Raw genomic sequence first — 27,658 nt, 5'->3', positions numbered from 1 at the left:
AATTTGTGTATTATAATTAATAAAGTATCCCCAGTTGTAAAATATGAGGAAATTATAAGTTACCTCGGAGTTCCATGACCTGTATAAAAACACTCGGCCTTCGGCCTCGTGTTTTTATATGGTCATGAAACTCCTCGGTAACTTATAATATCCTTATATTTTACAAGAGGGTGTACTTTATTCACTATATAAACGTTGAGTTCTGATGTCATCAGTTATAAACGGTGAGTTCTGATGTAATTTCTGTCACATGACTCATTGAAACTTTTATATTATAATAAATAAAGTACCCCCAGTTGCAAAATATGAGGATATTAGAAGTTAACTCGGAGTTCCATGACCTGTATAAAATTTTATATGGTCATGAAACTCCTCGATAATATCCTTATATTATACAAGAGGGGGTACTTTATTCGCTCCATGGTATTGGGCAAGGTCACATTTTTACGTTGCTTTTTTAAAAACGACCAGTCAAGTGTAAATACGCCAATGAAACTGCACATGCATGATAATATGCGTTTTTCAGCCTGTAGTTTTCTTTTCCCAACATACATTTCTGTTTTTTCTCGTTCCCCACAATTCCACTTTCCATTATTTATTTTTTACTGTTTTTCCAAAATCTAAGTTTAAAGTTGAATGTTCCTGTCTCTGGTGTTTGAGTCTGGCAGCTCATTAATTCAGGTGCAGACTCTAAACTGCTACAATTGGATTTTTTCAACTTTCTTTAAATTGTTTTGTTTATTTTTCTCTTTGTTATATGTCTTGTGTGTCTGTATTTGTCAACCAGGGCCCTGGTCCCTGGTAATGTGGCCCCATCCTATGCCAACCTTTTAATGGCACAATATGAAGATCAGTATATCTATAAATCTGAATTTTGGCAGTATATTTTGGGATATTATTGTTATATAGACAATCTCTTCTTTCTCTGTCAGGGAGATGAATCAACTCTGATCTCCTTTATTGATTACTTAAATAACATTCCATCCACAATCCGTTTCACGGCATCTTGGAGCGTGACCGCAGTTTCATTTCTTGACATAATCAATCAGGTAAATTTAAAACTAGCATTTTTCGGAAATCTACAGATCGCAATAATCTTTTACATGCCACTAGTTTTTCATTCACCGGCATTAATTAAAGCTTTACCATATTCACAAATGCTTAGGGTTAAACACATTACATCTGAATCAGAAGAATTGGGGAACTCGCTATCAGTAATGGCCGACAGATTTCGTGAGCGAGGCTATACTCAAGAAGTGGTGGATCAAGCTATAATACACAAAAGCCATGAATATCCTGTAAATTATATCCTTAGAAATGGTGAGTAGTGATGTCATCAGTTATAAACGGTGAGTAGTGATGTCATTTCTGTCACATGACTTACTAAAATTTGTGTATTATAATAAATAAAGTACCCCCAGTTGTAAAATATGAGGATATTAGAAGTTACCTCGGAGTTCCATGACCTGTATAAAAACACTCGGCCTTCGGCCTCGTGTTTTTATATGGTCATGAAACTCCTCAAGAGGGGGTACTTTATTCACTATATATCTAAGGTAAATACAGAGGTGCAGAGAACAGGTACCAGTCACTACATTAAACACATTGTGCAAACACATTGGCATCATTTACAAACAGATGCAATTTTGTGGCCCCTCTGTCATGCTACCCCAATGTTTGCTTACAAACGGGTAAAAATTTAAAAAATGTACTTGTCAGGGCTAACAACAAAGCCCATTATTCGGCACAATATTTTTTGGCCAATCCGCAGCCGGGTAACTAAAGATGCTATAATTGCTCAGTATGCAATAGCATGATACAAGGGACATCTTTTTCACATCCACGACATTATAAAAGGTTTCAGATCAAACATAGAATTACTTGTCAGTCCACACATGTGATTTACATGATTGTCTGCCCATGTGGTCTTCACTATATAGACAAAACAATACAGAAACTTAAAGATAGATTTTTGAAACATAAAAGTGTCATTAAAATTGGGAAAGACACTACTCCTGTGTTCACACATTCAGGGGCAGATTTACTAAGGGTCGAATATCGAGGGTTAATTAACCCTCGATATTCGACTAGGAACTAAAATCGTTCGACTTCGAATATCGAAGTCGAACGATTTAGCGCTAATCCTACGATCAAAGGATTATTCGTTCGATCGAACTATTAAATCCTTCGAATCGATTTTAATACAAAGATCGAAGGAATATCCTTCGATCAAAAAATCACAGGCAAGCCTATGGGGACCTTCCCCATAGGCTAACATTGTCTTCGGTAGCTTTTAGCTGCCGAAGTAGGGGGTCGAAGTTTTTCTTAAAGAGACAGTACTTCGACTATCGAATGGTCGAATAGTCGAACGATTTTTAGTTCGAATCGTTCGATTCGTAGTCGAAGTCGTAGTCGAAGGTCGAAGTAGCCCATTCGATGGTCGAAGTAGCCCAAAAAACACTTCGAAATTCGAAGTTTTTTTAATTCGAATCCTTCACTCGAGCTTTGTAAATGTGCCCCTCAGTGTCAGACTGGCCCACCGGGATACCAGGTGGGCCAAGGTGTCAGTGGGCCCTCATGCTGCTAAACTTTAGGCATATTTCATGGTCATTCCCTATTTCTATGAGAACAAAGAGGCTAAATAGATGGAATAATTGATTATAGTATGTAAAGAAAACAGACCAGGAGAATAGAGTTTGATTGAGGAGATGAAAAATAATAGTACTGAGAGTGGCCCCTGGTCTAAGGTTTTATGGTGGGCACCTGGTCTAAGGTTTTTGGGTGGGCCCCTGGTGTTCCAGTCCAACACTGCACACATTGTAAGGAACAAAATCACAACATATCATCCCTGCGATTAATGGGGATTGATCAAATAATTTCTTCTGGGGGTGGTATTGATAAGAATACCTTGCTTTTGAGGAGAGAGGCGGAATGGATCTTCCGCCTTGACACTGTAACCCCTATGGGATTGAATGATGTATTGAATCTATCCTGCTTTTTGCAGACAAGATCATTTCGATATAGTGGCCTATGCTTAGCTTTTGGAAACGCTATAAGACTCCGGTACACCCCCCTGGTATGTATGACTGCCCTTAATGGTTGTGGTACATAGTGTTATATTCTTTTGAGTAATACATTGCTCTTTTTGCTTTAGGGGATATTCTTTTCCCTGAAATGCACTATATATTCTCTGGAATTTTCTGTTCAAGATGATGGACCAAATGGGCAATATATGTAGTTTTTCTTTGTATTGATAGTACATATACAATGTTTTTCATATTCGATACTCATTGAATGTGTTATTATGGCCCTGTAGCTCTAATTATATGTGTACTTCCGCATTGTGGAACACATTTGCGTTCCAGATCATATCCCAGATCATATCCCAGATCATATCCCATAATGCTTTTTGATGCCCTAACCTTTTTTGGAGCAGAAGTGATGTCACATGTGTTGGAGCGATCGTGATGTGATCGTTAATGAACACAATATATCAGCAGAATTCCAGGTCAACACACTGTATCGATGACCTGTCACACCCTTGGGAGCCGCCCAGATTAGGATCCAGAGATCTCCGGGGGACAAACGCAAGAATACACAAGAGTTGTGATGCAAATGCTTGTCCGCTTTATTACTGTGCGGGGCTCGTTTATATATCCCTGTACGCCCCTTCTGCCGCATACAAGGAGAAACATACAGCCCCATGTAAGGATAAGACATACAGCATACATCATTTGTCAAGGTTACAGAAATAACACATGTGTTACATTAGGCGCGGCAAAGAAGATAATGTCACGGTTACAGGAATAACTCTAGCAAAACATATGTGGTTACATATATTCCAGTAATTTGTGAGCTAGCCTGCATCTTTATATAGACAGTGTCAGACAATGTTTTGCAGCGAGCGTAGTTATTTAGCCTGAAGTATCATTTTGTCTTGCAATAGCAGTTACGAGCATTTAGCAATATAAAATAGGAATTCATTGATAAAGACATATTGGGCATAGGTTTGGCCATAATCCTACACACACTAGCAACTTGCTATTACAGCCTCATATCTATTTTGATGATTTTTCCCCCCTTGTGATGGCCTTGTAGCCTTTAAGAAACATTCACTTCTGTTTGTTGGAACACATTTGCGTTCCGGAAGTGTTCCCACAATGCACGTCGCTCATACTGAGCATTGTGGAGAGCGGAAGTGACATCACATGCGCTGATGCGCGCCTGTTCCTTAATGATGCGAACATTACATTACACAAGGTATTTAACCAAGATGAATGTATAATTCTTTCTGCCTTTTTTTTATTATTTTTGTGCCCCTGATGAAGACCTTTTGAGGTCGAAACACGTAGGGCGACATGCTGTTGCCATGTGGTGTAACTAGCATGAAATACATTTTCTTTTTTGATGTAATAGAGTGTGCGATCCTGATTTTGTCTTTCATGCATCATTTCTGGTGATCTCTCTGAAAACAACTAGTTGTTTGAAGATGAACAATCCCTTTAATGAATCATATGCAAGTTGAGTGTAGGATTGGCCAGACCAGGGAAGAATTTGACGTAGTTGATCAGCTTAAATATATTGTGATATAAGGACAAACAATCACTGCTTTGTTTAAAGGGGAGGGCATTTTTAGTAGCTTAAGGCAGAAAATGTCTCAGTGTCTTAAATATCAGTAAATATCACCCTTTTAATTTTGTTCCCTTGAGCCCCCATTATGTGATGGTCTATGTACTCCCTCAATAGAAATAAAGCATTTCTGACTGTAACAGGAAGAAGTGTGGGAGTAAAAGACTTTGTCCATTAATTGTCTCATGTGATCTAACATTTATGTGTGCCCTTGGTTTGTTGTGTGCTTTAAGTACCTTTGAAAGATCTAAATGGTAATTTCCCAATAAGTACAAATTCCAGTGCAATTGTGATCCGTTTAAATATAACATCTGTTTCTATGCACGATTTATCAATGATATTATACTGATTTGGACATCCAGGGACAATATTTTTGATGGTTTTTTTGCATACATAAATAACAATGATTTAAAACTCAAATTTACATGTAGTAAGAATGATACCTCGATTCCTTATCTTGATTTAGTTCTCAATGCACATGAACATACCATCACAACTTCTTTATATAGGAAAGAATGCAATGGTAATACAATCCTAAGAGCAACATCAGCTCATCCAACTCATCTCATTCGTAATATACCGACAGGGCAATTCCTGAGACTAAGGCGTTTATGCTCGGATCAGGAGGACTTTGTTAAAAAGTCATGTGAACTTAGAGATCGCCCTATAGCTCGAGGTTATAAAATGCCCACTTTATTGAAAGCATTTAAAAGAGCATTGTTTACCCATTGCAATACTTTGTTTAATAAATACAAAATGAGCCCAGGAACATCTAAAAACAAACCAGGGGTTTTGGACACTACTACGTGCATTCTCACCTATAGCTCTCAATATCAGGAAGTTGTCAATGTAATTAGAAGAAATCTAGCGATTTTGAAAACAGATCCTATACTAGATGAAATAGTAAAAAGAGGCTGTAGGTTTGTTTCTAGAAGACCTAGGACTTTAAGAAACGCATTAGCCCCCAGTAGAATTGACAATGTGCAGAAACATACTTGGTTAGAATATAAAGGCTCCTTTAAATGTGGGGCAAACAGATGTATAACATGCAATTTTGTTACCATTAGTAATACTTTCACATCTCATACTACAGGAAAGAGATATGATATGTATCAATATATTAATTGCAATACCCACCATGTCATCTATCTTATTACATGTAAGAAATGTGGCATTCAATATGTCGCCCAGACCAGTAGAAATTTAAAGGAACGAGCTAGAGAACACATCAACAACATCAAAAATAGAATAGAAACTAGGGTAGCCACCCATTTTTTGAGCTGCACCAATGGCAATTTAGACCACTTCTCGATTCAGGGCATTCAAAACTACTACCTGATCAGAGAGGAGGGGATCTCATCAAAAAATTGCTATATTTGGAAACAAAGTGGATTTTTGTTTTAGCCACTAGGTCTCCAATGGGTTAAAATAGTGAATATGATGTATCCTGCTACTTCTGAAGCAAGGTATTAGAGGGGTCATGTGCATATTTCCTCTTTAATGTTCCCTTGCTTGTCCATTAATCTATTTATCTTCTTAGTCTTTCTATTATAGACTGCGGTATGTTATTCCATTTACTTATTGATTCTTTATTAAGTATCTTACTTTTTGAACCTAAATATTATGTTTTTTCTACCAACTTTTTCTACCAATTTTACCTAATTTATAAAACGGTCTAAATAATAATATACTTTTTCAGTACATGTATTTGTATATAATATACTATCTATATATTTATAATGTATTGCTCACTGTTTTTCCTGCACAAAATCAGGTTTTTGTAATGCTTTTAAAATTTTGTATGGCACTAGCACTTTAAACCGACCTAGGGTGTACCAACATGTTAATCCATTCAGTTAGGGATGTACAAATATGGCCACTGAAGTTCCTCTATGGCCTTTAACCTTTGACCTTTATTTCGACCCCCTTTCAATTTTACTGAATTGGAGCTCTGATTGTTACACCTTAGTAAAGTTTGTTTGGATTGGATGGGTTTGTTATTGGTATGAGTATCTGATTGGTTCATTGGTGTATAAATATTTGAGGTATGGCTCTGCGAGTTTAGCCTATGATTAAGTGTTGATGACACGAAACGCGTCAGGCTGAGGAAACAATAAATTTTGTTCACTATGACTTGTTGCCTGGTGGAAGTTTGCCTTAAGGTGGCCATACACGGGCCATACACGGGCCGATAAAAGCTGCCGACAGACTGTGTCGGCAGCTTATTGGCCCGTGTACGGGGGCCCCCGACGGGCTTCCCCGATCGAGATCTGGCCGAAAGTCGGCCAGATCTCGATCGGATTGGTTTAAAAATCCCGTCGAATCGCGGCCGCATCTATTCGTTGATGCGGTCCCGTGATCCGACCGCCCGTTGAGAATGCTAGGATCCGATCGTTGGGCCCTAGGGCCCACGATCGGATCTGCCCGATATTGCCCACCTCAAGGTGGGCATATCGGAGGGAGATCCGCTCGTTTGGCGACATCGCCAAACGAGCGGATCTATCCATGTATGGGGACCTTTATTTGAGTGTCTGCTCCATATTGGTTTGTCATGTGATTGCAAAGAGTTGCACTTGTGGTTTCAAAACAAATGCAGTTGAGTCAGCATTGCTTATCATGAAAATGGAAGTAGCACATGATTCATTTATTGAAAAACTGCTTCATCTGTTGATACAGCCCACTGTAGGAACCCTGCATTGTTGAGGGTTAGGGATGTAGCGAACTGCCGAGTATGTGTTCGCGAACGCCGTTCGCGAACACCGGCAAAAAATGCGAACAGTTCGCGAACAGTTTGCGAACTTCGAACATCCGAAAATCGTTCGATTCGAACGATCGAAGGATTTTAATCGTTCGATCGAACGATTTTCGTTCGAATCGAACGATCGAAGCCATTCGATCGAATGATTTCATTCAATCCAATGGCTTCGATCGTTCGATTCGAACGAAAATCGTTCGATTTTAGCGATCGAATGGTCGAATGGTCGAACGATTTTGACGCGAACGCCTATTGGCGAACATCGCGCGGCGTTCGCGAACTTGCGGCGGACGCGAACAGTCGAAGTTCGCGCGAACTAGTTCGCCGGCGAACAGTTCGCTACATCCCTATTGAGGGTGGTGATAATCCAGAGTACCATGGCATCCACACATACTGTTGTGCACAATTCAGCAAAAGAGGCACATCTATATTGAAATATAGGAAACGTTTTAACACTATTAATGAGTATTGTCAAGTAGTAGAAGTTTTGTATCCATTTTAGCGAGACTGCACTTGTGCCACCATTCATAAATGACCCTTATAATGTATTCTCTAGTCTAGTCAGATTGCAAGGTCAGATTCTATGATGTCCTGTACAAATGATAAGAGTTCTGTAATTAAAGGCTGTTAAAGTTTAAAGATTAATAAATGGTCAGACATCTCAGCTCACAAAAGCTTACAGTCGAAGGGGTTAAGGAACATTTGAAACATAGGGAAGATGAAAACAATTGGTGACTTTGAATATGCTTCTTTAAACAAGTGGGCTTTTAGGTAATATTTAAAGGTTTGAAAGGACAAGGAGAAGAAAGGGGACAGTCTAACAGGTTTTACTGAACAATGCACCAATCATGTACATTCACCACACAGTTAAACATAAGATGTTTTGCCATTGTATTAAGACAGGTCTTCCCAAGTTTGCATCCCCTTCAAGTAAATAATGTTTTCTAAAAGAAGCAATTTTTTGGCCATGCTTGGTGCATTCTACAACTGATTTAGGGCCTGCAGTATTATTAGTGTGGCCAGTGGATACACAGCAGCACTATAAAAACACACGCTGCGGTGTGGCAAAGATAGCTGTAAGCTAGGAAACAACATTTTGTTTTTTTAAAGTCATAATCTGGCTAAATTGTATTCAAGTAGGTGTAAGGTTGAAAAAACCCCAGCTGCTAGGCAAGGTTTGGGATAGGCAACTGATATACTGATATACCATTGTTTGCTCCAGTCAAAGTCAACTACTTGGGTGGCAGACAAGGCTACTGGGGGAGATTAGTTGCCCAGCACCAAATCGACTCTTCTTTAGATGACTAATCTCCCTGAAATGGCTTCCCCCCAGCTAGAATGTAAATCGTCGGCGGGATGGCACTCGGAACATTTTTTTTCCCGAAATTGCCCGAAGTTTCCTCATGAGGAGGCATGAAAAAATTGGAACGCATCCGGTCCCAACCTTTTTGTATGATAGAATAACAGCAGGATTTTTAGTATCTGCCAGTTCCATATCAAAGTACAGTATACTGTAAGAACCCATAATTCCTCATTCTCATTTGGACAATGGCCATTTTTGGTCATTCAGTTTGTCTCTTATTTAACAAGGGAAACATGTGGTTCAGTCCTTGTTAGGGGTTTCTTTATATAAGAGTTTTGTTTTCTGATGTATAGAACTGCTTTAAGTTAATAGGGACAAAGAGCACCGCAAGATCCAAACAAGTGAACAAGAAGCTCTCACTCTTTAAATTAATATGTTCCAACCAAGTTGACTCTCTCTTTAGGAAGAATGCAAAAGTTGAGTAAAGTGATACAATGCTCACAGTGAACCACCTATGGGGCAAATTCACTAACCTCCGAAACTTCGCCAGCGACGGCTTCGCTCACTTCAAAACACTTCCCCAGGTGAAAATTTCGCCAAGACAACTGTAATTCACTAAAATGCGAAGTTGCGCAAATTTTCACTAACGTTTATTTGGCACGCAAAGCGAAGTTGCGCTAGCGTTGGCTAATTTGCATATGGCAGGAAGTTAAAGTTGAATGGACGTATATGTTGCAGCAAATACATTACATTACACAAGCCGGGGAAACCTTCATGAAAGAAAATAGAGTTGTTACATTGCCCTACACATGAGCCCAGTGTTTTAGCTTATGCCATATGGTAGGAAATGTATGGGGGAGCCCAAGTCCCCAAAAAAATTTTACGCTCTTTTGCAGCCTATCACCCTGAAAAACTGAAAAGTCGCAAGCGTTTTTTGGGACTTTTTTTGAGGAATTCCTATCTAGTGCATTGCACTTCGCTTGGTCTGAGGTGGCGAAGGCAAGTCTGGCACAAAAGGTAACGTTCAGGGAAATCTTAGTGAATTTGCGTAGTTATGTCCATTCGCCAGAGCGAGAATTCGCTTGGCGTTAGAGTGCTAAGCAGCACTAGAGTCTATCTCCTTCGCTAGCGAATTTACGCCAGCGCCTTTTAGTAAATCGGCAAAGTACCGAAATGATGTAACACTGGCGAATTTTCGCCAGCTTTAGTCACTTCGCCCCTTTAGTGAATTTGCCCCTATATATTGTTAACCATGTAACCTGTTCTAAATCATTGATAGAAGAGTTCATGAAGGCAGGCAAATGCAGAATAAAATCATGCTATATTGGGATAGACCCTTACTGTGACATTCTATCCCTCCCACTATGTGTGGATCTCTCATTTACCCAAGTAATTTGCCCACTGTAGGATAAACATGGAATAACACCTCCATATATTGCAATAATATGGAATAATATCTTATCCAGACATTCCCACAGTGCTGTTCCCATATAGTCCACTGTGCTTTGACATACTGTTATCAAAGCACAACAAGTCTCCAGTTTCTGTTATCCAGAAAGCTCAGAATTACGGAATGCCTGTCTCCCATAGACTAAATCTGAAATTTTAAAAATGATTTCCTTTTTCTCTGTAATAAGAAAACAGTACATTGCAATTGATCAAAACTAAGATATAATTAATCCTTATTGGAAGCAAAACCTACTTATTGGGTTTATTAAATGTTTACATGATTTTCTAGTAGACTTAAAGTATGAAGATCCAAATTACAGAAAGACCTGTTATCCGGAAACCCCCAGGTCCCGATCATTCTGGATAATAGGTCTCATAACTGTACAATGCTTTTACAGAGCTACTACTGCCCAGTGTCCCCAGTATTCTGTCTCTAAAAGTCCATTGTTCCACCAGCAGTAAGAACTACAGTAGCTCCAATACAAGAGCTTAAATGAACAGCAACACCTTAGCTACCAAGTAATCCACATTTAGCCTTTATATAATGCTAAAACTTCCCAAATATGATTGGCCCCTGCCACCTAAGTCAAACATTGTTTGTACTTGAGTGCGCTCACACAGTGTTTGAAATCAACAACACACAAACAATTGTGGAACAAATTAACCTTTTGCATGCATACTTATTTATCTGTTTTAATTGAATTCACGTGCCGTTCTGTACACAAAAGCATAGCATTTGCATTTGGACTATAAGCGTTTGTGCTTACCCTTTATAACCCCTGATGTCCTGACTCTGGCTGGATTTTGTAAGCATTTAGAACTATGTGATAATAAAACCTCACACTGCTTTGTTTCCTCCATATAGATAAAGAGATGCAACTTCCGAATTTTTACTGTGCCCTGGATTAACAAGATAGTTACGACAAACCAATACTGTGATGCCTAAACTACCCCCGATCTGTGGTGGTTTCTTCTATCAACGATAAAAAATGCTTAATGCATTAGTATTTCTTACTTTATAACATCCTCTTTCATTCTGAAAAATAGAGCATTTAATAAAGTGCTGCTTAGATGGTTTGCTGAACGACAGATAATGACTTCATTTAATTCTAGTTTGTGCTTGGTTATGTTGGGTGTGTACCAGTTACAGGCATTTACTAGCTTACATATGAATGACCAAAATAAAAGCCTACGATAAATGCATCACTCATGCAGAATAAATAAATGGTGTAATGCTAATCTGGGCTATCCAGACCACAAGTGGTTAAGTGTACAGCTAGTGATATGAGCATGAGTTACATTGACACTCACACATCAGCCTTCGCTAAGTGGAAGGTTCCCATAAAGGTGTAGTGAAACTACAACACTCAGGCTACTATATAGTAAAATAGGAATGATTGGACACTCAGGAGGTTCTTATGGTGAACAAAAAGGTTGATTTATTAGTCCAAGACAATGGCCACAGGTTGGTAGAACAGGCAGATGACACAGCATGAAGGATGTGACTCCCATAAGGCACTACAGTCACAGAGTACATCAATTCCCTCAGGCAGGTCCGAATCCTACCCAGTGGAATGATCGGGGAGAAGGAGTCTAAGCCTGATCCCTATCCACTGTGGTCCCTTCACTTAAGACAATCTAGAAACCTTTGGGAAGCTACTCCCGGCTACAGATCCTCAATGTGGCACACAGCTGCTCTTGCTAGTTTAGCTCTCTATACTCTCCTAGAGAGTCTATAACAGATCTATCCTGTTCTAGCTAAACCTTGTTCACGAGGTTCCCTGGTCCTCTGACACTACAGGTCCCTTTAGGGCGGTGGCTTTACTGGGCCTTGGTGCACCCAGCCTCAATGGGAACAACCAGTCGATCAGGACACCAGCAGCCAAAGAGGAAGATCCACCCCTTTCCCAGCACTACATTGAAGTGTGGTAGGAAGTGGTCATTACACCTCTTGGCCAATAACACTGGTTATGCAAATAACAACTAGATACATATGGGGGAATGTAATAAAAGTCGGTAACGGAAAAACTATTCGCAATGCATTTGTGAGAACAAATTTTGCTTTGCGCGAATTAAATATAGCTTTTGCAAACCCAGAAACTGTTTAGTGACCACTTCCAACAGTGGAAGACCGCTTGCGAATTTTATAGTTTGCACCAATGCGCAGTAAATGTAATAAACTTCTTACTGAAAAAGTCGTTATGTTTGCGCCTAAAGATTACGACGCCTTCAAGCACTTCTTAAGAGTGCTCAATGAAAATTCGCAAAGCGCAATGAAAATTTGTAATGCAATAACAGTTTAAGGAACAATATTACATTGCGAGATGTGGACTTTTATTCTTATTGGTGCAAATTGTTTTGCTCTTTGCGACTTTTATTACATCTCCCCCATAGGCTTTTGCCTAGTAACTAGGGAGAAAGAAGGAAGGGTAGGAATTTAAAGGCATAGGGGCGATTTAACCCCTATGGGACCCTACATAGGTATGAAAATGAAAAACCATCCTGCATATATCTAATAAACTGTCTTTATGAACAGCATTAGTAAACAATAATTTATTAGGAATGTTTTTGTATAATTTGTTGCACATTTTCATGAAACATACTGTTTGGAAAAACAAAAAGTCCAAAACATCTAGCGCCTTAAAGGGGATGCAATTCATCTATAGCAGTATTAATTCACACAAAAGTTGCTGGACTACAACCCCTAGATTATTATAATTAATGCAAGAGATTCCACCAATAAGAATCCTGCCTGCTCTGGTTACTTTTACATTTGCCTTATTGGCCACAAAAGGGCAAATCATACAAAACGCAGCTTATACACTGATCAACCATCCAACTAGTGGCTGCATATATATATAGTATAATTAAGCCTTTTATAGGAAAGAAACACATCAACATAAACCGACAGATGCCGCCTTTAAATCATTTAGGTTCAATACAAACTATTTGGATTCAAGTTTTCTCCAAAACAAACTCGAATGTCAGGAATACTGCAAACATCACCAAATTGATCCCTGGACGTCTCCCATTGACTTAAACAGAAATTTGGCAGGTTTTAGGTGGCGAATAGTCGAATTTGAGTTCTTAAAGGGCCATGATAAATCGAAAATCAAATTTTTTTTAAAAAACTTGAATCGAGTTTAAATAACTGCCTAGACGAATTTGACTATTTTGACCATATAAAAACCTCAAAAATTCTGTCCCTAAGAATTTAAATCTGTCCCTAAGTGTAAGAGTCAGTATTTTAACAAACAACACTGCTTTAAGATGGATTATCCATATTAATTTAGTTACTATTGCCCATTGTAGCAGAATATGTCACTTAAAGAGGGTCAAGAAGACCCCCTCTAAAAACGCATGGATACCCAATTTTGCACCCAAAACCACAGATTAAGGATCACTGGTATGTATATGGAATAGTATTGAATACATGAGCCTATAAGGAACATTTCTTGTCAGAAGACTTGGCTGCATTGCTAATAAGACTGAGAGCTGAAGGTTAATTTGTGCTTTGCACAATAGAATTCTTACAACTATTCACTGGTGGTCTTTCATGGGGTCACTATTCTATACCCTGCTCATATTGGGTCCCTACAAAGCAGCAGGTGAAGGAGTTTGGGTAGCAGCTGACAAGCATAACAACTGAAGGTAATGTAATAAAGGTACTATAATATAATAAAAATATAATATAATATAATAAGGTAATATAAATATTAAATGAATTAAAGTCATACGGTTTGTGCCATATTTAGTAACCCATAACAACCATTTGATTTCAAACATGTTACCTGCAGGGATACTTGCAACCCCTCAGCTGTTGTTGAAGTACAACTCTCACCACTAAGGCTGCCAGGGGGCTGGAAGATGTAGCTCAGGAACAGATGGCGAGGCATAGATGGAACAGTCTGATTTTATTCAGAATAAAGGAGCAACACAATAATTTACTAATGCACTAATGTGTGTTGTGCTAAAATAGATGTTGCACTTTTACTGTAGATACCTGCATCCAAAAATGCCCCTTTCACTTCTGCATAGTTTCATTATGAACCTTTGTGTCTATCCTGCACCATCTGCTGAATTATGTGCATATGCACAACCTGATAGTGATGGGCGAATTTCTCACGTTTCGCGGAAAAATTAGTGAAACCGCGGAATATTTTTGACGCCGTCGACAATTCTGATGCCAGCGACAATTCCGATGCTGGCGACACTTCTGACGTCCATTAAAGTCAATAGGCGCCTAAAATTGTCGCGGCATCAGCAATATTTGGTCATCTGCGAATTTTTGCGGCAATTTTGCAAATTTATTTGCCAGCGGCGTAAAACACGGAAATTCACCGGGAATTTGCGCCTATCAAATAAATTCGAACATCACTAACTGACACTGTGGAACCCTGGAGCTGCCCATTTGGTAATTATTAAAGGGAATCTGTCATGGGAAGACATGTTTTTTTACAAAATGCATCAGTTAATAGCACTGTTCCAACAAAATCCTGCATTAAAATCCATTTTTCAAAAGAGCAAACTGATTTTTTTAAATTTAATTTTGATATCTGATACAGGGCTAGATATGTTGTCTCTTTTCCCAGGTACCCTCAGTTATGTGACTTGTGCTGTGCTAAACTTCAGTCACTCTTTTTCACCTTGAAAACGATGCTTATAAACTCTACTGTGTGAAATAATTTGTAGTGCTTCAAACATTTGTTGCGCATCGAAAAAATTTTTGTTGCCCATAGACTTCAATGTATTTCTGCAAATTTTTGCTGTTTATCGAATTTTTTAGCGAAACGGGTCAGATTCACCCCCATCACTACTACTACTACGGCACTGCAATTTGGAGTGATATCAACCTCCCCCATAGCAGCCCTTCAGCAAATAACAGCTCCCCGACACTTACATTGTAAAAAATGCTCCCATTCCCCACTTATTGGTAGATATAAACACAGCACTCAGTAATAAAAATCCAAGTTCCACTAATCCAAGTTGCAAATCCATCATTTATATTGAGTAGGAGACACAATTGCCTGTCTGAAAGTAGTTCCATTGTGAAGTGCTAACTCTTTCGGAAAGGTCATAATTACTGGAGATGGCTGCCTATACACCAATATTACAACTAAAAATAAAATATATTTATTGGTTATATAGAATTAAATTTTAAATGGTAGAATGAATTATGTTAAATGTTGACAGTGTCATTTAGTAATAAAAACGATACCATAAGAATCACAACAGAATACCTTTAATGGAAGACACAGCTCCCACATGATCACAATTAGACTGAAATTATGGGAGATATAAACTGAATTATAAAAAGCATGGAACTTTGCCCCATGCTTTAATGCTTTGCTTTGTCCTGTGTTCTTGTATGACTAAAGATGTCATGCGCAAATAATCAGAATGCAGAGAGTGTACAGTGCCAGTGACTTGAAACAACTAGAACTAGAAAAAAACTAGAAAAATTAATTCAACTTGGGTAAAAAAAATCCTCCCTTTCATTCTTAACATCTAATTGTTGCCTTTGGCATCTAAGCAGTTTGCAAGCAGAGTTTAGTTCCATGTTTTTAATTTAAAAGGAAAATAAATATTAAAGTGAAGACAAATCTCAAACGTAAATTATTCAGCAGGTGTCCAGTCTCTGGCTATGTTATTGTTATTGTGCTTGATATGTAAGGACATTGGGGCAAATTCACTAAAGGGCGAACTGACTAAAGCTGACAAAAATTCGCCAGCATTACGTCATTTCGGTACTTCTCTGATTTACTAACGGGCACTGGCGTAAATCCATGAAGGCTACTTTGCACTCTAACGCCAGGTGAATTTTCGCTCTAAACGACGTAACTACGCAAATTCACTAAGATGCTGAACGTTACCTCTTGCGCCAGACTTCGCCACCTCAGACCAGCCGAAGTGCAATAGAGTAGATAGGTCTTCTCTCAAAAAAAAGTTGAACATTTTTCTAAGTCCCAAAAAACGCGGGCGACTTTTCCGTTTTTCAGGGTGATAGGTTGCAAAAGAGAGTAAAAATTTTTTTAGGTACCGGACTCCCACCTACATTTCCTAACATATGACACATAAACTATACGCTGGGCTCATGTGTGGGGCAATATAACAACTCTATTTTATTCTATTAAGGTTCCCTGGGCTTGTGTAGTGTAATGAATTTGCTGCAACATATACGTCCATTCAACTTTAACTTCTCACCATATGCAAATTAGCCAACGCTAGCACAACTTCACTTCGCTTGGCGCAGTAACGCTAGCGATACTACGCCATCGTTCGGCGCCCTGAATGCAACTTTGGATTTTAGTGAATTAGCATTGTCCTGGCAAATCTATGCGTAACAAAGTGTTGCGATGTGAGTGAAGCCGTCGCCGGCGAATTTTCGCAGGTTAGTGAATTTGCCCCATTTTCTGGTTTTACATATTAATATTTAACTTTTTTACATGTTGAAATGTGACTAGGGTTGCCACCTTTTCTGGAAAAAAATACTGGCCTTCCTCTATATTTATCTTTTTTCCATATCAATAACATTGGGATCAGCCATCATTAGAAATGGTTGAATAGATTCCCCCTGCACGAATTCGTCGTGAAACAGGAGAAATTCGCCCATCGCTATCATCATTTTTACCGGCCAGGCCGGTAAAATGCCAGCCAGGTGCCAACCATAAATGTGACCAATACTTATTATCAATGGTTGTTGTGCTTGTTTTTGTGACAAATCGCCTCTTCTTCGGGGCGATTAATCTCCTGGCAATGCCTTCCTGCCGGCTAGAATCTAAATTGCGGGTGTGATGGCACTTGGAGCATTCTGGAGATCATGATGGAAACTTGTGAAAGTATGTGATTTAAAAGGGATTGCACTTTTTCTTATTGAATAAAAAAACAAAAGGGAGGGCTTGTAGGGCCCACAAAACTCACATAAACTGACTTGTGCTTAAAACGCAGAGTGTAGTGTAAAGCTGGGCATACACAAAAAGATCACCAAACAAGCGGATCATTTTTCTGATATGCCTAGCTTGATGGAGGAGTTATGAAGCTGATCCAGATTATCAACTACAATAACGGCAAATACTGGCCACAGTGGCCAGAAACCTGCATCAATGAGCCAATGTGGTCCTTGCCCAGATGGGATTTTTTAACCTGATGATCAATAACTGGACAATTTTTCCATGCACGGAAGGACTGAATCAGCAGGTTTTATCAGCCTGTGGATAGTTATCTTAATTGCATTAGGCAAGTGTATCTTGAAACCATGAAACCAAAGTTGCAAGCGAGGAGTAATTTCCTGCAGGCACTAGCATGTTACAAATGAGAATGGCGTCATGACAGGTGTAGCATCCAGACTGAAACATCTTCCCCCAAAATCTTTACCCCCATAAATCTGCTATCCACCACCCCATTCATATTTCAAGAAACAAAAGATGGAAAGAGAAGTCTGCAGTTAAAGGTAGGGTGATACACTAGAAACTGCAGGTATTCCAAACAGTTAGAATGGACAGAGGAGGTAAGATTACGCCAGTCTGCTTGACCCACTTTCCCTTCCTTTATGCTCAGCCCTTCCTTCTTGAATCAGCCTGTCCCAAAGTGATTGCCCTCCTAACCTTGTATACACTGCATTTTGGGGAATAGGAGCAGGGTTCCAGTAAGAGAACCCCATTCTGAATTGTATTTATACATATAAATGCTGAAGTAGTATTTTTTCTGTTGCAAGTCTTCTTTACAAGCTTTCTGTCCCCCAATAATCTGGAGACCTTTCTGTTACTGTTCTTTTTTTTTAGAGAGATAATCAGAGTATTCATGATAAGACTCAAAATAAACACACATTGCAGCATACTGTATAACTCTAAGAACCCACAATTCCTCATTCTCATTAAGACAATGAACCATTTTGGTCAGGAAATTTGTCTCCTATTTAACATGGAAAAATAAAGAAAACACCTGGTTAGGTATTCTGAAGGCAGCTGTTTACAGTAGGTTGTTCTAATGATAACGATAATGTTGTTATGTAAAATGTAAAAATTTACAAAACAAAGTAATATCCTCTCATAGGCGTATTTATAAAAGGTTGGATTTTAGTGGTTTTTGAGGTTTTTGAAGTAAACTCAAACTCTAAAACCTTGACTGTCATGGACTTTATTAAAATGTCCTATTATAAAAAGTATGAATGAAAAAAAGTGCTGAATGATCAGAAAAAAATACAAAAACCTCTAAAATTCAAAAAAATGAGACACCTCTAAAATCTGATTGTATTAAAAATGGTCCAATAGCATCAGCTCAGCACCTGTAGTGTGACCGCCTTTGGCCTCGGGAGGAGCCCTCAGCTACTTGGATGCCACCAGGACTTAAACGAGAGGTGCAAGGCTAGAGGTTCTGGATAGGCAGAAGGGCGCGACTGTTAGCGAGAGTCTTTAGGCCGAGGGTCACGGTACAAAACAGGAAACCAGAATCGTCGTCAGTACAGGCTGGGTCGAGGCAGGCAGATGTCACTCGTAATCAGGCAGGCAAAAGGTCAAAACCGGGTAATCAATCAGACAGGAGGGCTCAGCAGAAGGGTAGTCGATATTCAGGCAAGGGTCAGATATAGAAGTCAGGATAATTGTATAGCCAGGCAGGGGTCGAAACCAGAATCAGAATAATAAGCTCACAAAGCACCAGGAACAAGATCCTATCATGGGCAAGGTCCCACAGCCCTAATGGGCTTTAAATAGTGTTTGAATTTCGCGTCATCACGCCAGCGCCTTTAAATTACACAAGAGCGTGCCGCGCGTGCCCTAAGACACCGGCTCCTGCTGCCTAATGGAAACCGCTCGACGCGTCGGGCGTCCCCACCAAGTCCCTGCCACCCCCCCCCCCACTAGACCACCAGGTACGTTCCTCACAAACTTTTACTTGGTGAAGTTTGGTATTAAAGGTTTTCGTGGTTTTTTTTTCCACTTAATAACCTAAGCGAAAAACACACAATTAGCGAGCACTCACTGACACCTGTTCCACGGGTCCTAATTACACCGGTGCTGCCACGTATTCACGCCTCCGGTCTTGGACGATTAGTATACTTTTGTATACTTTTTTCACTCAATAAATTTAAAATCTTTAGAACTTTTTTGGAATATATTCAAGACTTGCGGAAAAAGAATCAAAACAATTGCTAGTTATGGGCCCCATAGTATCTAGACAGGCCAAAACTGCCTTGGGAACATTGAGCACCAATGTAGAGTAAGATAATTGTAAAACATCAAGTTTTTTGCAAGAAATGCAGGGACGGTCTAAATAATAGGGTGAGGCACAATGTTTAAATGCTCAGTTTCAAGTATTTTCTGGAACATCTGAAACTGTTTCCAGTGTTTCAAATTTAGAAAATGGTTTATTAGTATTCTAGCTACAGTGCCTTCCAAATACTTTTTAGTGTTCACTCTCAACCACTGTTCCAAACATGGCTTGTGCTGTATGTGGCAATAGTCACATAATATGGCACTAAACCAGCTTTCCATTGCGCTGTGCTGTTCCTGAGAGTAGATGTAGCTTGAGGAATGGATGGACAGCTTGACAAAAATCAAAAGCAACATTGTTACAATCGGACAATCAGTAAATAAAATAGGAATTTTGGATGGCAGCTCAGTGGGGTTTCTAGTACAGGTATGGGACCTGTTATCCAAAATACTTGTGACCTGGGGTTTTCCGGATAACAGATCTCTCCGTAATTTGAACCTTCATACCTTAAAAGAACAGTAACACCAAAAACTAGTGTCTTTAAAGAATGCCAATATAATGTACTGTTGCCCTGTACAGGTAAAACTGGTGTGCTTGCTTCAGAAACACAACTAGTTTATGTAAACACGCTTCTATGTAGCCATGGGGGCAACCATTCAAGCACGGGCTACACAATGGATAATACATATATTCTGAAGAATCCCATTGTATACTACAGAGCGTATCTGTTATCTGCTGTGTGCCTTTTCTCCTTTTTCAGCTTTGAATGGCTGCCCCCATGGCTACACAGCAGAAGCAAACACACCAATTTTACCAGTGCAGCACAACAGTACATTATATTTGTATTACTATAAAAGACTTTCATTTTTTGGTGTTACTGTTCCTTTAAGTCTACTAGAAAATCATTTAAACATTAAATAAACCTAATAAGCTGGTTCCATTAAGAATTAATTATACCTTAGTTGGGATCAAGTACACGGTAGAGTCCTGCAGCAGGTCGGGTACCCTGCGGGTTGAGGGTAGAAGTTCCGGGTGCGGGTATAGACGCGGGTCGGCTGTTCTGCGGGTCGCGGGTTGGGCCATGGGTCTTATCAATATCGTATTTTACTTCTTTTTTCTCATCACGCCTACTTCCAATGACGTCACTTCTGGTTTACAATGACAGCACTTTCAGATTCTTGATGGTCAGCGGGTCGTGGGTCCGGGTTGTGGATAAGGTACTTGTGGGTAGGGTTGGGTAGCGGGTCCAAGCGGGTAAGAATGCGAGTTGTGGGTTTGGGTTGCGGGTACAGGTCAGGTATGGGTTCCAAAAAATGGACCAGCGCAGTACACAGTATTGTTTTATTCTTACAGAGAAAAAGGAAATCATTTTTAAAAATTTAGATTATAGATGGATAACATGGAATCTATAGGAGACAGACTTTCCTTAATTTGGAGCTTTCTGGATAACGGTGTTCCAGATAACGGATCCCATACCTGTATTGTGAAAAAACAATCTAGTGTAACCTCAAAAACCCAAGCAGGTGTACTTTTATTTTTGTGTAGCTGGTGATTTGTTTGCAGAGGGCACAACAAAGTTCTGTGAGGCTAAACTGGCTACATGGAATAACAAAAGCTTTTGTGAGATTCCTAGTCCGTAGTAAGTGCTTTCTGTATGCAAGAGTTTTGTTTTCTGTTGTTTATAATGCTTTAGAGCATCATATGCTCTAAACTCATGACTTGATTTAAAAAGAAAGATCATCATTTATTTAGAAAGCACCAGCAAGTTAAGCGTCACTTTATATTTGTCTATAACAAACAGCGTCTGTAACAAACAACTGTCTGTAACCCTTCTCTGTTAAAAGACAAGCATTACAGAATAAATATATAATCTGATGGCCCTAATCACAAGAGTTTACAATCTCATGAAACCTGTACCTAATGGCAAGGACGTACTTAGATCCAACTATTGTGACAATTCCAAATACAATATAATAATTAACTTACAATGGCAGTCCAAAAAAACCCACCAAATTGAGATATTACTTTCAAATTGTAATGCCATGAAAGAAAGCAGAATATAAATTGCAATGGCCAAAGAAAATAAGGGGGAGTTCTAGGATAAAGAAGTAGGAAATTTGCCTCCACAGCAGTTTTTATGCTGAATCCTTCTAGGAGATGCTGGCTAATTCCTGGTGGCCATAGTTGCTTCCCAGTGAATGGACCCTCACAGTCCCAGGCACCTTAGTTAATGCATTTGGTGCCAAAAATGAAATAAGTGGGTCTCGTTTATAAACCCTGGGCAAATTTGCACACGGGCAGTAACTCATAGCAACCAATCAATGAGTACTTTTTTTTCAGCCAGCTGCAGCTTGAGCAGGGGCCAATTTGTCCAGTGTTTATAACTAAGCCACATTAACTTTTGCAACCTGGGGGCCTAATGCCAATTATATATATATATATATATATATATATATATATATATATATATATATATATATATATATATATATATATATATATATATAGTAAAGAATGGACCCGCACTCCAATGTTCTTAGTGAAAAAAATGATGTGTTTTATTCACAATGCATATCCAACGTTTCGGTCCACGCTGGGACCTTTCTCAAGGATGCCTTCCTTGAGAAAGGTCCCAGCGTGGACCGAAACGTTGGATATGCATTGTGAATAAAACACATCATTTTTTTCACTAAGAACATTGGAGTGCGGGTCCATTCTTTACTACATATGCAAAAAACTTGACCAACGCACCCATCATCTAAAAAATCCGGTAAGAGTGCGCTCACCACAATTGACTTTATATATATATATATTTGATTGACAGCTGAGATTTTAAAATGAGTTTACAACTGCTATGAATGCTTTAATAAAAAATAGAAATTGGATTTCATGTTTAATTTGAAAAGGACTTTTATTATACAGATTTTTGTGTCTGGGTGACAGGTCCACTTTAAAATGAACAATTGGCATCCAAATGTTCATCTTACAAGGAATAAAATCTGAATTTCTATGACCAGCTTTATCCTCAACAAATTTACTAACTCTTGTTTTTCCTTTTTTTTTTTTCTCTTGGCAGGTTTCATAACAAGTCAGAAGAGCTTGGCAAGCCACTCAACTTCTACTATTTATATTCTCCAGTCACTGGATCAGTTTTGCATTCCAAGAGAGGTGAGACACCCAGCACCATACAATTCTGCTGAAGAAAGCAAAGGAAAAGCATCAGGAATGTCTTTTAGCAGGAAAGTGGTCACTACAGTTATTTTGACTGTGTTTGCACTGGGGTTCGTTTCATGTCGACTTATACTCAAACCAAATAAAAGTCACATGGGAGCTTGGATGGATGTAAAGGAGGATGATAAGAAAACACTGGAGGTTTTGAATTTTGCGATTGAAGAGTACAACAAAGGGAATATTGGCGACTACATAGTCAAAATCCGTAAGGTTATCAAATTCAGGAAGGAGGTAACTAAAAAAGTAATGGGAGTACAAATAATGGGTTGAGCTGCACTAATGGAATGTACTAGTGGGATGAGGTCCTTTACAGCTGAATGGTGGTTTAATTACTTATGATCTGACAGACATTTGAACAAACCTCCAGTTGTCAGATGTTGTGTTGGCATGTTGTTGGCACCAATCAAGGGAGTTGTAGTGCAGATTTCTACTTTAATTTGTGTTGTTGTAGGCAACACTGTACTTGTCACAATTGCCATCAAATTGGCCATCTCAATGGGAATGGACCTCGAGTAGATCCTTTCAGCAGATGTATAGACTGCAGAATGACTTGCCCAGATCAGTTTCACTTTAAAACATGTTTATTTTGTGTCAATTGATTTAATTGATTTATATTCTCTACATACATACTGGTAGATACAGATATTGGAGCTCAATTTCCACAGAAAGGTTGCCCTGTGGAAAGGTATTTAATGGCAGTGGAAAGCTTAAAATGTCTCTCTGAGCAGGGCACAGAGCAGTAATGTTACGGCAGGGGGTACCGCCTGTCACTGTAAGGAGCAGAGGGAACCAGTGACCAGATGACTGATAGTCTGATGTGACTGAGGAATTGAGGAAAGCCAAGAGGCTGAGCAATCCCAATCCCCCTAAAGAAGTATAATGACTATAGGAGTGACCCCTAACATATGCCTTTTCTTACTGGTAGATCACAGTTTAGTAAGGAAACTCATCAAACAGTGGCGGAACTACCGGGGGAGCAGAGGGTGCGAGCGGGCAGCCCGCATGCCACTGAAATGCGGGCCGTACGGAGGGGACAGGGGCCGGACTGCACGTCACGCACCAGGGCCCCCCCCTCTAGTTATGGTACAAATGTTTGAAGGTAGCACCCAGTGGGAAGGATTTATCATTATGATTTTTTTTTATGCTGAAATGAGGATCTCTGCATTTAAATAATTTGCTTTAATGTGAAGTGTCTGTTGCCAGAAAGTGTCTGTTGTGGAGCCCACAAGCTTACAAAGGAGACACACAGCAGATGCTACAGTTTTCTCTGTTTGCGTTTTTGTACACAGGCAGAGGAGAAGCAGTTCAGTTGTAATGTGCTTCCTCCTGTAGCATCATTGGCAGGCATGCGTCAGCCTGTGTGGAGATACACTGAGCAGATATTGATGCAGTACAGCAGTAAAGAGTGATAGAAGTTTATCGGAGCACAAGTAACATGCCTGGATGCAGCTGGGAAATTGACAATATGTCTAGCCCCATGTCAGATTTCAAAATTGAATATAACAAAATCAGTTTGCTCTTGATGGATTTCAGTGCAGAATTCTGCTGGAGCAGCACTATTAACTGATGTGTTTTGAAAAAAACATGTTTTCCCATGACAGTATCCCTTTAAAGTACCCATGGAACAGAGGGCATCGATTCAGAAAGAGGTTTAATCTTAACATTTTTTTACAGTGAGAGTTGTGGGATTCTCTCCCTGAATCAGTTGTAGTGACATCACATTAAATCATTTCAAGAAGGGTCAAGTTGGCTTTTTTTTTTAGCTTATTAGCTTTTAGCACAAAATTGATTCTGCAACTGGTACGACTGCCATCTTGGGAGCGAGGAACACATTTTTTTTTCCTTTTCTTTTGAAAATTAGAGACGATTTTGGTTCGCCTTCCTCTGAATTATCTAATTGTGAGGCAGGTTTCACTTAGATAATAGGTAAACTTCATATACATGCATCATTTTTCAACGTCATACATAACATATGTTACTAAAATGAATGTATAATTTAGCCACAACACCTATTAACCCTGAACTGCATAGGTCTGCATTTATTGCATGTCCATTCAGATAATGAGACAGATTGTGGCCTGTCACATCAGTTCAGTTTAACCAACTAGTTATTACTCAGATCATAACCACAACTCACACCAGCACATTTGCACCTGTAAAGTAAACCCACAACAACCAATTAGGTATCTCTAGTGTTATGTTTTGGGTAGCCGAGGATGAGTAGAGTATAACAGTGCTTTATTAGCAGAATCGTGCAGGCATTACACAACAGTAAGCTTTCACTTTCAAGCTGTACAGAAAGTCCTGTGTATGCACAGTAAATCCTGTGCACAGTGACACCCATAGGCCAATTGTATAAACACCACATCTAGCCATCTGCAGAAAAACTTGATTGGTTGCCATGTGTTACTAGCGTAAATATATCCAGGATTGGTAAACGAGCCCAAATGTCAGCACTGCATGCATACAGGGAACATTGCTTTTCTTTATTTTCTTGCAGATGGTGGCTAGAAGGAAGTATGCATTAACAATTGAAGCTGTTACAACAACATGCAAAGATTTTAAATCACCATCAGAAAACTGTCCAACCAAGGTAATAGAAAGACACATATCAGCATAATATATGGCGCTGCATAGGTGACCCATCTCCATCATAAGGCCCTAAAAAACAAATAAATACAAACCCCAGCAGTCAGGCATCCTATCCAATAAAATACATAAAGAAAAATAATACACAATTAAAAGTATACAACATTTAGGGGGTTATTTATCAAAATCCGAATTTTTCTGATTTTTGAAAAAAGTCCAACCAAACTAGAATCCACAATTTCACTTTATTTATTATTTAAAAAAGCATGATTTAATCAGGGGGAAATAAATTGATTGGAATAAAATCCTGAATCGTACAATTTTTTCCCAAATCGTACATTTTTTTCTGACTTTCTCCTGAAAAGTTGGATTTTCGGGGCTAATTCCAGCGCAGACGACAGAAACTTTCAAATAGGATAGGGACCTCTCCCACTGACTAATATACAACCTCGGCAGGTCTGAGATGGATTTTCGGATTCTAACTTTTTGCAGCCTTGGGGTATAATAAATCTCGATAATTTCGATGGGGTTGTTTCCACTAAAAATTCATATTTTATCATTTTTATATATTTTATAGTTTTTGAGGTTTTTTTTTCTTCATTTTACACAATGAATGGGTATGACACATCAAGAGTTTTTACATAACAAATTAGTTCATAATTTTGGATCAACCCCCTAATAGATATCAGTCAATATATAAAACAAACATGATTTCATCAACCCTCCTGCTATATCAGGGTCTCTCACTAAAGTAATTTGCCCACTTTAGGATAAACATGGAATAACCCTATCTCCATATATTTTACTCTGATTTATTACTATTTCCACAGCCTAGCTCCATTATAGTCCATCGTGCTCTGACATACTGTCCTTCTAAATGATATGACCTAACCCAAGGGAACCCAATGTTCCTTTTAAGCTTTGTGCTCAGGTGAAGACGGGCCCACTGACATTCCATGTAAACTCCAGTTGGGTCCAGGTATTAGTGGGCCATTCTGCACCTAACCTTTTGGCCATTCCCTTTTTCTGTATGGGAACAAAGAAGCAAAATGATGGAAGTATAAATTAGAGTATGCAATGAAAACAGACTAGGAAAAAAAAGGTGTGAGTGAGGAGAGGAGTCAGTTTGGAATGTGGGCATGTGGTTTGTGGTTTTCTGGTACTCCCCTGTCATGCATGTTGACATTTTGCTTGTATACATATTTATCAGTTCTTAAATAAATCCATGTGACATTCTGTACACAAAAGAATTGTATTTGGGCATGGACTACAAATGTGTGTGCATGTAACCCCCTGATGCCCTGGATCTAGCTGGATCTTATAAGCATTTAAAACGATGTAATAATAAAACCTCACACTCCTTCTTTTCCTCCATTTAGATAAAGAGATGCAGCTTTCACATTACGACTGTTCCTTGGAAAAATATCAAAACTGTGACAAGCCAATTCTGTCATGCCTAAATCACACCCTATCTGTGATGGTTTCTTCTTCTATCAAAGATAATACATGTTTAATGTATCAGTACCAGTACTTTATAACATCTTCTTTCAGTCTGAGAAATAGATCATTTAATAAAGTTGCTTTGATGGTTTGCAAAACTACAGTAGTGTACATGTATTAATGGCTTCATGTAATTCTAGTTGGTGCTTGTTTATGTTGGGTGTGTACCAGTAACAGGCATTTAATAGCTTACATATTAAAGGGCATGTAAAGTCTAAAATAGAATAAGGCTAGAAATGCTGTATTTTGTATACTAAATATAAACATGAACTTACTGCACCACAAGCTTAATCAAGCATATAATTTATGCTTTCAAAGTTGGCTACAGGGGGTCACCATCTTGTAATGTTGTTAAACATCTTTGTAAGACTAAGACTGTGCACATGTTCAGTGTGGTCTGGGCTGCTTAGGGATCATCATAAACAAAGCTGCTTGAGTTCTGCATGGCTGGGAAGTAAGGCGGGGGCTCCCCCTGCTGTTCATAAGTATGATTGTTTCCCTGCTCAGCAGTTAGGGACCGTCTGACAATTCCTTTCCACAGCAGTAAATGAAGGGAGAATTTCACTGCATACAATAAGGTTTCTTACAAAAACAGTAGACATTTTTTAATTAAACTATATTGGAGATAGGTTTCTTTTTCATTAAAGAAAGTAAAAATGCGATTTTATTTTTTTTGCCTTTACATGCGCTTTAAAGACCCAATAAAAACGTAAGATAAATGTGTAAGCTTATAGTTAAATGAGCAGCCCTGTTACCCAACATTAGTAGCTGTACCCCAATGTGTACTTCAGATAAGACCTGTTATCCTCAGGGGTGAGCCCTCACAACAGTGTGGAGGCAGGGTACAATCTAACTGTAACAGTCAAAGAAAAGGTGACAGTGGACAATAACTGAACCAGTTGATTGACAGAGATCAACATGGGAGAATGGGAGAGTGATACAGAACTTATATCATGCATGATCAACAGACTCACAATAGAGATCATTAGCAG

At 39.0% G+C, this 27,658-nt stretch overlaps 1 protein-coding gene across 1 annotated transcript; it reads left to right on the top strand.

The window, feature by feature from the left end:
• The first annotated feature begins 22,485 nt into the window (after positions 1-22,485).
• Positions 22,486-26,767, top strand: LOC108717399 (cystatin-C-like). The gene is made up of 3 exons (XM_018264654.2): positions 22,486-22,808; positions 25,078-25,170; positions 26,546-26,767. Exons 1-3 carry the CDS (start codon positions 22,572-22,574, stop codon positions 26,624-26,626), a joined length of 411 nt encoding a protein of 136 aa, XP_018120143.2. The 5' UTR covers positions 22,486-22,571; the 3' UTR covers positions 26,627-26,767.
• The last annotated feature ends 891 nt before the right edge of the window (positions 26,768-27,658 follow it).

This window comes from Xenopus laevis, chromosome 5S (genome assembly GCF_017654675.1).
Source record: "Xenopus laevis strain J_2021 chromosome 5S, Xenopus_laevis_v10.1, whole genome shotgun sequence".
Taxonomy (NCBI): domain Eukaryota; kingdom Metazoa; phylum Chordata; class Amphibia; order Anura; family Pipidae; genus Xenopus; species Xenopus laevis.
Note: the sequence above shows the minus strand (reverse complement) of the source record. Positions and strands in the feature narration are given on the sequence as shown.

Excerpts from the sequence above, each read along its gene's own strand:
- LOC108717399 (XM_018264654.2), top strand. The coding sequence starts at position 22,572 with ATGTCTTTTAGCAGGAAAGTGGTCACTACAGTTATTTTGACTGTGTTT. Across the intron at positions 22,809-25,077 it reads TTATCAAATTCAGGAAGGAG|ATGGTGGCTAGAAGGAAGTA; the intron begins GTAACTAAAAAA and ends ATTTTCTTGCAG. Across the intron at positions 25,171-26,545 it reads CAGAAAACTGTCCAACCAAG|ATAAAGAGATGCAGCTTTCA; the intron begins GTAATAGAAAGA and ends TCCTCCATTTAG.